The 11,034-nt window shown below is 45.1% G+C and overlaps 1 protein-coding gene across 1 annotated transcript; it reads left to right on the top strand.

Moving 5' to 3' along the window:
- Positions 1-1,288: 1,288 nt before the first annotated feature.
- LOC311043950 (exportin-1-like) lies at positions 1,289-4,498 on the top strand (the record flags this gene model as incomplete). Its single annotated transcript, XM_084055373.1, has 1 exon — positions 1,289-4,498. One exon carries the CDS (start codon positions 1,289-1,291, stop codon positions 4,496-4,498), a length of 3,210 nt encoding a protein of 1,069 aa, XP_083911499.1.
- Between the last annotated feature and the right edge of the window lie 6,536 nt (positions 4,499-11,034).

Here is an 11,034-nt window from a genome sequence, read left to right as displayed (position 1 = left end):
CACCCGCGTGGTGACTGAGTTCCTGGACTCGCTCTTCTCCCGCTGGGGCCACCCTACGGCCATCACGACGGATAATGGCCCCCAGTTTGTCTCTGCGGAGTTTGCTGCCTTCCTGGAGGACAAGGGCATAAAGCACGTCCGTACATCATTCTACCACCCTGAGGCCAACGGGGGGGTGGAAAGATTTAACCAGACCCTGAAGAATGGCATCAGAGCTCACCTGGCAGATGGCTTCTCCTTCTCTACAGCTCTTCGCCGCACGCTTCTGCACTACAGAGCCTCACAGCATTCCACTACCGGTTGCTCCCCAGCATTCCTCATGTTGGGACAAAAGCTGCAGCTGCCTTTGGATCGACTGAGGGCTTCCGTGATGGTGCCACCTTCAGCTCGAGCGCGCAGCAGAGTCCACAACCAGCAGCGTAAGATGAAGCAGCGTTTCGACAGGACACGGAGGGTGAAGACTCCATCGTTCGCGGCCCTGGACTGGGTCCGCGTCCGCCGCCCTCACAGGGGCCACAAGCTGCAGTCTTTCTGGTCCACGCCTATGCAGATAACCGACCAGCTGGGGCCTGCCACTTTCCGCCTGTCCGATGGGTCACGCTGGCATGCCAGCCGCATTCGGCGAGTGCCACCACCTGCTGTCGTGGGGCTGGAGGCTCCCGTGCCTGTGACGCCGCCTGCTGCCGCAGGTATGTGGGCTAATACTGACTTTGAGTTTACGGCAGGTGATATGGACTTGCCCCCGGTGCGCCCTGTGGCACCTGATGACCACCCGGTGGTGGTGCGCCCTCCGGCACCTAATGACCACCCGGTGGTGCCCGTGGCACGGCCAGTTCGAGACCGGGCTCGACCGGATTACCTCAAGGACTATGTTACCAATTTCTGAATGCATAAGACATTGGGGGGGTGGGGTTGTGTTTCATGGTTTTCTATGGGGGGGGGAAATGTTGTGTATGTGTTTACGACACTAGGGGAATGTACGGCTGTCTGACTGACGTAAAGCTATGCCGTAAAGTGTTACTGCTCTGTGTTGTTGTTGTTGCTACCGGCTTGTAACGTGCGTCGCCAGCGCACATGTTTGAGACACAGTAAAGACGGACCTTAAGCTCACCCATCTTGTAGCGTGCCTTATTATGTGGATATAACAGGCAGGCGGAGACAAAGTGATGTCATGAGCGTTATAGAGGCATATAAGCACTTTCTAAACAAGTGACGAGTTAGTTCCCTTTTAGTGAAGAGAGCAGCTGAAGCAACACAACTATTCCAACCGACTTGAAAGTTATTGATAATGTTGCCAGACCATGCAGCACAACAGCTGCTGGACTTCAACCAGGAACTGGACATCAACCTGCTGGATAATGTGGTGAACTGTGTATATCATGGGGTAGGACCAGAGCAAAGAATGGCACAAACGGTGCTGACACAGTTTAAAGAGCACCCTGATGCCTGGACGAGAGTAGCCAAGATACTGGAGTTCTCCAAGAACATGAACACCAAATACTATGCTCTTCAGATTCTGGAAACTGTTATTAAAACAAGGTGGAAAATTCTGCCACGGAATGAATGTGAAGAAATTAAAAAGTATGTTGTCTGTCTCATTATCAAGACATCATCAGATGCATCAAACATGGAGAAAGAAAGGGTGTACATTGGGAAACTGAACATGATACTCGTCCAGATCCTGAAGCAGGAGTGGCCCAAACACTGGCCCACGTTCATCAGTGACATCGTGGGGGCGAGTCGTACAAGCGAGAGTCTCTGTCAGAACAACATGATCATCCTCAAACTGCTCAGCGAGGAGGTCTTTGACTTCTCCACTGGGCAGATGACCCAGGTTAAGGCCAAGCACCTCAAAGACAGCATGCGCAGTGAATTCTCACATATATTCCAGCTCTGCGAATTTGTAATGGAGAATTCCCAGAATGCACCTCAAGTCCATGCTACTCTGGAGACCCTGCTACGATTTCTCAACTGGATTCCACTGAGCTACGTCTTCGAAACAAAACTCATCAGCACACTGGTGCACAAGTTCTTGACCGTGCCAATGTTTCGAAATGTGACACTTAACTGCCTGACAGAAATCTCTGGTGTGAGCGGCAAACAGTACGAGGAGGAGTTCATCAACCTCTTCACCCTGACCATGTGTCAGCTCAAAACGATGCTGCCCCTCAGGACAAACATCCGTCTGGCATACGCCAACGGGAAAGACGACGAACAAAACTTCATTCAGAATCTCAGTCTGTTCCTTTGCACCTTTCTCAAGGAGCATGGTCAGCTCATTGAGCAGAAAAACAGCCTCCGAGAGACTCTGATGGAGGCTCTCCGCTTCATGCTGCTTGTGTCGGAGGTAGAGGAAACAGAGATTTTTAAAATCTGTCTGGAATATTGGAACCACCTGGCAGCTGACCTCTACCGAGAGACCCCTTCCCCTTTCTCCACTTCCACTGGTCTGCTATCTGGAAACCAGCACGTTGTGCATGTTGACGTTACTTGTCGCAGAAAACTCTATACGCGTGTCCTCTCCGAGGTGCGCCTGGTGATAGTGAGTCGGATGGCCAAGCCTGAAGAGGTGTTGGTGGTGGAGAACGACCAGGGGGAGGTGGTCCGAGAGTTCATGAAGGACACAGACTCCATCAACCTCTACAAGAACATGAGGGAAACTCTGGTGTACTTGACCCATTTGGACTTCGAGAACACAGAGCGCATCATGACGGAAAAACTCCAAAACCAGGTGAACGGTACAGAGTGGTCCTGGAAGAACCTGAACATGCTCTGCTGGGCCATCGGCTCCATCAGCGGGGCTATGCGCGACGAGGATGAGCAGAGGTTCCTGGTCACTGTTATAAAGGATCTGCTGGGTTTGTGTGAGCAGAAAAGGGGAAAAGATAACAAGGCTATCATTGCGTCCAACATCATGTACATTGTTGGTCAGTACCCACGCTTCCTTAGAGCCCACTGGAAGTTCCTCAAAACCGTCATCAACAAGCTCTTTGAGTTCATGCATGAGACCCATGATGGCGTTCAGGACATGGCGTGTGACACCTTCATCAAGATTGCCAAGAAGTGTCGACGTCACTTTGCCGAGGTTCAAGCGGGAGAGGTGAGGCCCTTCATTGATGAGATCCTCAACGACATCAACATGATCATCGTTGACCTTCAACCCCAACAGATACACACCTTCTACGAGGCTGTAGGTTACATGATCACTGCCCAAACAGACACATCCATACAGGAAAACCTGATAAAGAAATACATGCTGATGCCCAATCAGGGGTGGGACAACATCATCCAACAAGCCACCACGAATGTGGACATCCTGAAGGACCCAGAGACGGTGAAAAAGCTGGGGAGCATCATTAAGACCAATGTTAGGGCCTGTATGGCTGTAGGGCACCCCTTCGTCATCCAACTGGGAAGGATTTACCTGGACATGCTGAACGTCTACAAGTGCCTCAGTGAGAACATCTCCACTGCTATCCAGAACAATGATGAGAAGGTGACAAAAGAGCCCCTGATCAGGAGTATGAGGACTGTCAAACGAGAGACACTGAAGCTGGTCTCATGCTGGGTTAGACGGTCAAATGATCCACAGATGGTTGGGGAGAACTTTGTCCCTCCATTGTTAGACGCTGTCCTCATTGACTTCGAGCGGAACGTCCCCGCTGCCCGTGAGCCCGAGGTCCTCAGCACCATGGCTACCATCATCAACAAGCTGGGAGGAAACATCACTGGCAAGATCCCGCAGATCTTTGACGCTGTGTTCGAGTGCACACTTAACATGATCAACAAGAACTTTGAGGAATACCCAGAACACAGAACCCATTTCTTCCACTTGATCCAAGCGGTCAACGCCCACTGCTTTCCTGCATTCCTGGCCATCCCCCCCGCCCAGTTCAAACTGGTCCTGGACTCCATAATCTGGGCATTCAAACACACTATGAGAGATGTGGCTGACACCGGTCTGCAGATTCTGTACACACTGATGCAAAATGTGGCCCAGGAGGAGGCAGCAGCACAGAGCTTCTATCAGACATACTTCTGTGACATCCTGCAACACATCTTCTCTGTGGTCACCGACACGTCACACACTGCTGGCCTGACCATGCATGCATCCATCCTGGCCTACATGTTCAACTTGGTGGAGGCAGGTAAAATCACCACAGGCCTGAACCCAGCCAATCCAACCAACAACCAGGGTTTCATCCAGGAATATGTAGCTAACCTGCTCAAGACAGCCTTCCCTCATCTACAGGACGCCCAGGTGAAGGTGTTCGTGACCGGGCTTTTCAGCTTAAATCAGGACGTTCCTGCCTTCAAGGAGCACCTTAGGGACTTCCTTGTACAGATCAAGGAGTTTGCCGGTGAGGACACCACAGACCTGTTCCTGGAGGAGCAAGAGGCGTCTCTCCATCAAGCCCAGGAGGAAAAACATAAGATCCAGATGTCTGTCCCTGGCATCCTCAACCCCTATGAGGTCAAAGAGGACCTGTGTGACTGAGGGGCCAGCTCAACCTAAATGTACAGAATGGCCTAAAAGTACACTGACTGCACAGGAACGTTTTTAGATCCTGTTCGGTTTTCCTTTCATTCTATATTTTCATCTCCACAAGGCCGATAGAAGGAGGAGATTGTGTTGTCGCGCCCGCACGTGTGTGTCCATGGATAATCGCAAACCACTACATTTATCAGCGTAAAAAAGGCTGGTGCACACTGCACACTGCCAGTAAGTCAAGGAATTCAAGGAAGGGACTGACATCCCTGAATAATTTTCAAATCCTGCAACTTTTTTTTTACGCCGTGGCTCTGTAGGAGGGGCAGAGTCGTCTAAGAGGGTCTGTTTGTTTTTGTGTGTGCGTGTCTCCGTCTGTATGTGCATGCGTACATACATTTAATCTTGTTACCATTGGACTGATCAGCGCAAAATGTCTTGTGCGCACTGCTAGTAGGGCAAGGGAACACAGTACCTCCTTGCATTTTGTTCCACATATTTTTTTAAATATTTAACTTTAAATTTATAATGGCAGTCAATGGGTCTTGGATCAGGCTAAAACCTTGCCCATATATGGAGTAATCATTACATCAGATGTGACTGATGTCAACCTTTCCCAAATAAGGAGTCATATGTCATAGATACGTCATAGATGAGATGACTGACATCAGACTGGCCCAGGAAACCCCGAGATCCACAAGGTAGCCACGGCATTATTAGACCCCGTCTTTTTTTAGGGCATAGCTCCGAAACAGGCTAGCCATCTGTCTATAAGATGTTTGTCCAGGGCTAATCTATGTTGCAAACCACTGTACCAATCCTTGTTAAATGTCTTGTGCACACTACCAGTAGGCTAACTTAGTACCTCCACTGATTGTTTTAATATTGAACTTTCATTTCATATGAATGATACATGTTCATCACATGACCAGAGATTATGTGAACCCATTTGTGTGAGCTGTTAACTAAATCTGTAGGAGTAGTAATACTATGTGTGGTGCAAAACCCTACCGTAATCTTCACCTCGTCCGCCTGAAGATAATAATTTAAGTCAATGGGGCTCAGATCAGGCTGACACTGTGCCCAAATTTGGAGATAATGGACCTGTCTTTATCGATACGTCATATAATTAGTGTTGTGTATCAAGTGCATTCATTTCTTATAATACAAATTGAAACAAAAACATTGCCACAAATGTCTCTTGGGTGATCTTAAAGACATCCTAGAAGGGGTGTCCCAAAAAAATCTAAAACAAGAAATGTGTCATCCATCTTATATATTTAAAAGAAATGTCTGGACGGTGGGTAGACGTCAAAAACATTTGGATTTGATTGGCCGATAAATGTCACAAACGTAACATCTGGATTTGATTGGCTAAGCTTCACGTGACGTAGAGCTCTGATCTCGAGAACCAACCGTTCGGATTCAAACTCAGCACGTGCCGCTGGGGACCCAAGGGAGTGCCGTGCCCATGAAATATCATAAATCCTCATATATGGAGATCCCTAATGTCATCAACATGATGTCATAGACTGGCCTAATAATGGACAGGATGGATGTGGCTCCTTGTTTGGCCACGGATGACTCATTGAGACCTCATCATGATGATAGGAGTAAACAGCTGTCATAGCACTGACGTCATAGACTGGCCTCCAACTACTATGTACCTCACTGTGACAACGGGTACAACAGGTATTGCATAACCAGAGTGGGACATATTCCCAAAGGGCATCGTTCTCAACGGGCATCAGCCTAGTTGACAAAATTCAAAATGTCCGTCTTAACTTGGGGTTGACTCAAAAGACGCATAAAGAATCCCATAAAAACTACATTTGGCACAAATCAAATCAAACTTTGTTTACAAAGCACATTTCAAACAACCATCAGTGACCAAAGTGCTGTGTAAGATAAAAATCACACCCCGTGTGAAGGTAGCGGCGCCTTTGATACATTTTGTCATCGATATGTGTTTATAATGTGTTTATAGCCACGTGTCATGTGAAGCTTGACCAATCACTTTGTTGACGCACCTGACCAATCAGAACGTTGACGTACGCACACGGACAAAGTCAGGTATAGAGCAGGATCCGCTCTATACCTAAAGGTATAGAGCGGCTAGCGCCGCTAAAAACAGAGCATCAACAACATATGCATGTGCTGTATATGTACACATGCACCCACTAACACAAAAAATATACAGTAAAAAATAAATTAGATAGGCTGCTCAAATGCGATTAAAAGCCAGGGAGAATAAGTGGGTTTTGAGTAAGGATTTAAAAACCTCGATGAACTGAGTAGATCTGAGGGGCAGGCTATTCCAGAGCCTTAAAACCGGCCATGGCTGCAAATTTACGGTCACCCCTGCTCTTCTTGTTCTTGCTACTTCTAACGACCAGCATCAGAACCTCAAAGAGAGAGCCCATAAAGATTTTAAAACCAATGAAAGAGCCTTAAAAATGGGGCAAGTCGGACCAACGCGTCGGAATAATACACCATCGGAACAATGACACGGCACCAGGACAGGACTAGTGTAATTCTTTTTGTGCCAGTGAGGAGGCAAGCAGTTGCATTTTGGACCAGCTGCAGCCGCCTGAGTGATGACTGCTCAATGCCAGTATACAAGGAGTTACAGTAGTCAAGTCTAGATGAAATAAAGGTGTGAATTACCATATCCAGTTGTTGTTGGGGGAGATGCCTTGACCAAATGTCCCTTGGGTGATCCTAAGACATCCTAAAAGGGGTACACAACAAAATCTTATAAACGTAAGTGAGCTATAGCTCACCCAAACAGTTAGCGAATAACGTAAAGCAAAAAAAGGACATCATGTGTGCGTGTGCCGTGCATGTGTGCGTGCCTTTAGTTCACGTATCTCGAGAACTGTCCGGCATCGTTCCTGAGTAGGGGCTGCCGCAAAGATATTAAACAGGATGTGACTTTTTTTTTTTGGTCAAATTTACTCTCGATACAGGTATTTCTTTGCTTCAGGTACTTGATGAGGGTCACCCTGATTCTGACAAATGTGTCTGTGGCAAAGACTTGGTCTTGTCCGTGGCAAATATTTGATTTACACACCATTATAATGTTCTTATTTTGATCACAAGACAGGTTTTCTTCAGAATATGTATGACTCTGATTTACTATGACACTATCTATGTATGGCACATTAGGAGTCCTACTAGTACTCTTGGTTCTCAAATGTTTTATTTGCAAGGACCACCTTAACTCTGAGAGTTAAATGGAACCAAATGGACCCGTGAGGGTCCATTTGGTTACATTTGTACACTCTCAGAGTTACATACCTGTTATATATGATTAGGGGTTAGCTCTTTATGTGTTTCTGGTAAGTGGTAATATTATTGTCCACTCATTTTGTCCATGTCAAAATTTTAATTTTGACCAAAATGTCCACCACAAGACATAGTCCATGGGCCCAGGCCAGAGTTATTTCAACATGATAGCCCTTCCCAAGTAGTAGCTTAGTCCCAGTTATCAGCCTTCAATGACACCAACCATAGTTCCAAAGAATGAAAAAAATCTCTAACTTTTTTTGAATAGAACATGTCATACAGAGGGGAAAAAAACATTATTCAATCTCTTTCATTCACTTATTTAACCACATGAACCCTAGCATGCCTATTCTGGGGCGAACATTCAGCAAATGGCATGTCTACAATCCAAAAGAAAACCACCTAAGTGGAAGAAAGCGGCACTTCAAAATAAAGATTGCAAGACAGTGGCTCAGATGTGGTTTCTCATTTTATTGAGATGTGAACGCTTTAGCATTTTTCACATATGCCTTTTAGAGCGCCACCAGGAGACTGAGTTTTGTAAAACAATTCTTTTGCTCTTACTCCTTCAGATTCTGTCCAAAAATCACATAATCAGATAATAAGAGGTCGCGCTAGGATTTTTGGTGGCCGGCCCCAATGTCCGGCATGATTAAAATGTATCGGACATCTGATCAAAATAAGGGTCATAGATATTTTTAAGCATTAATGACAAGCAGGTGTGTAAATGCAGCCTAACACTTACAGCATGATATTTTGGATTGAACATAATTAGTAATATACACCTTTTACAGCTGGGTCATCTTGCACAAATACATGAATTACCTATTACCATTTGAGCATTGAACGCATGCAGCGTGCGTAAGTTTTCTCAATAATCTGTTGCGTTTGAACACATTTCCTTCAGAATAACAAACAATCAAAGGGTAGCCTACTGTACAGGAATGCCGATCTACAAGCTCACAATGCGTCACGAAGCGACGCATTGTGAGCTTGTAGATCGAGCTTGTAGATCGGCTATTTTCAAATGGCCGAAATGTGGGTTGAAGTGGTTAATGTATGTTTTGTAATAATAATCAAAATCTACAAAGTAACTAGTAACTAAAGTTTTCATAAAATTGTAGTCGAGTAAAAGTACAACATTTGCCCCTGAGTAGAAGTAAAAGTACTGCAAATTGGAAATACTCCAGTAAAGTAAAAAATCCTCAAAAGTGTATTTAAGTACAGTACTTGAGTAAATGTACTTAGTTACTTTACACCACTGGTAGCAACATATGTTTGTTCAGAAAACTGGCGGAATGCCGTGGTGTCACGCGAAGCGCCCAGTGCACCCCTGAGCACCACCTCAGGTGGGTGTTTATGACAAGGAGCACCCACAGCATCGGCGCCTATGACCTCAGGTGTGTTATACCTTGTGATATTAACTACGTACACTTCTCTGGGGCATGACGGGATCTGTTTACTGTATGGGTTGTACGTATACTTGTCTAAAAAGCCTGTAGCACTTGCCCTAGCCTTGATGAACTTGCAGATTATGCAAAGGCTAAAATGTAATTTAGATAGCATGTTAGGTAGACAGATGCCATGTTTTCATAATACCATAGTATAGCATTATTTTAGGGATCCTGTTGTGACTGTTGTATTGAGGGAAACATTTTGTTGACATGATGGTATGTTGTGTGTACGGAATAGAAAAGCGCTGGACTGGATGTAGAACTTTTGTGTGACTGTTGATATATTGAATAATGCTTTTCAGTGATTACTTTGCCAATGTGAAAAGGAATAATGCTTTAACTGTTGAATTCATATGGATTGCTCCTGTGACATACTGTACAGTAGAAGTGAGTGTTGTAGTGACTACTACAGCAGGCCTACAGTGTGTGGTATATGTTTGTATTTTTTGTTTTTTGACAACGTATACTAAACGTATACTACGCTTCAAATGAAGCGTAGTATACCTGTGAGATGTGAGTGGGATGGTATCTCCGCTGCGTGGGGAAGAAGGTGTTAGGACGTGTGGAGCCCCGAGGGGAGACAGTGGCCAATGATAACGCACGAAAAAAAAGGTCAATTTGACCAAAAGTCAATCTGTGGTGTAGGTGGACTTTAAGCCGCCACAAAAGTGTCATGGTCTTCATCAGGGAGTGATCGGGTTCAGTTCTCGCGCTTTATATAATAATCTGCATATTAACTTTTTATCCTCTCCTACACATTTTTTGAGTGCTCCTGTTCTTTTTACAACCCAGTAAACAGATCATCTCATGCCCCAGAGAAGTGTGCATAGCTAAATATCCCAAGGCACAACACACACACATGATGTCGTAGCTTGTAGATCGAGCTTGTAGATCGGCTATTATCAAATGGCCGAAATGTGGGTTGAAGTGGTTACTGTATGTTTTGTAATAATAATCAAAATCTACAAAGTAACTAGTAACTAAAGTTTTCATAAAATTGTAGTCGAGTAAAAGTACAACATTTGCCCTTGAGTAGAAGTAAAAGTACTGCAAATTGGAAATACTCCAGTAAAGTAAATTCCAAAGTGTATTTAAGTACAGTACTTGAGTAAATGTACTTAGTTACTTTACACCACTGGTAGCAACATATGTTTGTTCAGAAAACTGGCAGAACGCCGTGGTGTCACGCGAAGCGCCCAGTGCACCCCTGAGCACCACCTCAGGTGTGTGTTTATGACAAGGAGCACCCACAGCATCGGCGCCTATGACCTCAGGTGTGTTATACCTTGTGATATTAACTATGTACACTTCTCTGGGGCATGACGGGATCTGTTTACTGTATGGGTTGTACGTATACTTGTCTAAAAAGCCTGTAGCACTTGCCCTAGCCTTGATGACCTTGCAGATTATGCAAAGGCTAAAATGTAATTTAGATAGCATGTTAGGTAGACAGATGCCATGTTTTCATTATACCATAGTATAGCATTATTTTAGGAGTCCTGTTGTGACTGTTGTATTGAGGGATTTTGTTGACATGATGGTATGTTGTATGTACGGAATAGAAAAGCACTGGACTGGATGTAGAACTTTTGTGTGACTGTTGGTATATTGAATAATGATTTTCGGTGATTACTTTGCCAATGTGAAAAGGAATAATGCTTTAACTGTTGAATTCATATGGATTGCTCCTGTGACATAAGTAGAAGTGAGTGTTGTAGTGACTACTACTGTAGGCCTACAGTGTGTGGTACAGTATATGTTTGTATTTTTTGTTTTTTGAAAAGTTGATACGTGTAACTGAAG

The sequence above is a fragment of the Gymnoscopelus microlampas genome, assembly GCF_963454915.1.
Source record: "Gymnoscopelus microlampas genome assembly, chromosome: 1".
Taxonomy (NCBI): Eukaryota; Metazoa; Chordata; class Actinopteri; order Myctophiformes; family Myctophidae; genus Gymnoscopelus; species Gymnoscopelus microlampas.
This window is presented reverse-complemented; position numbering and strand designations above follow the sequence as displayed.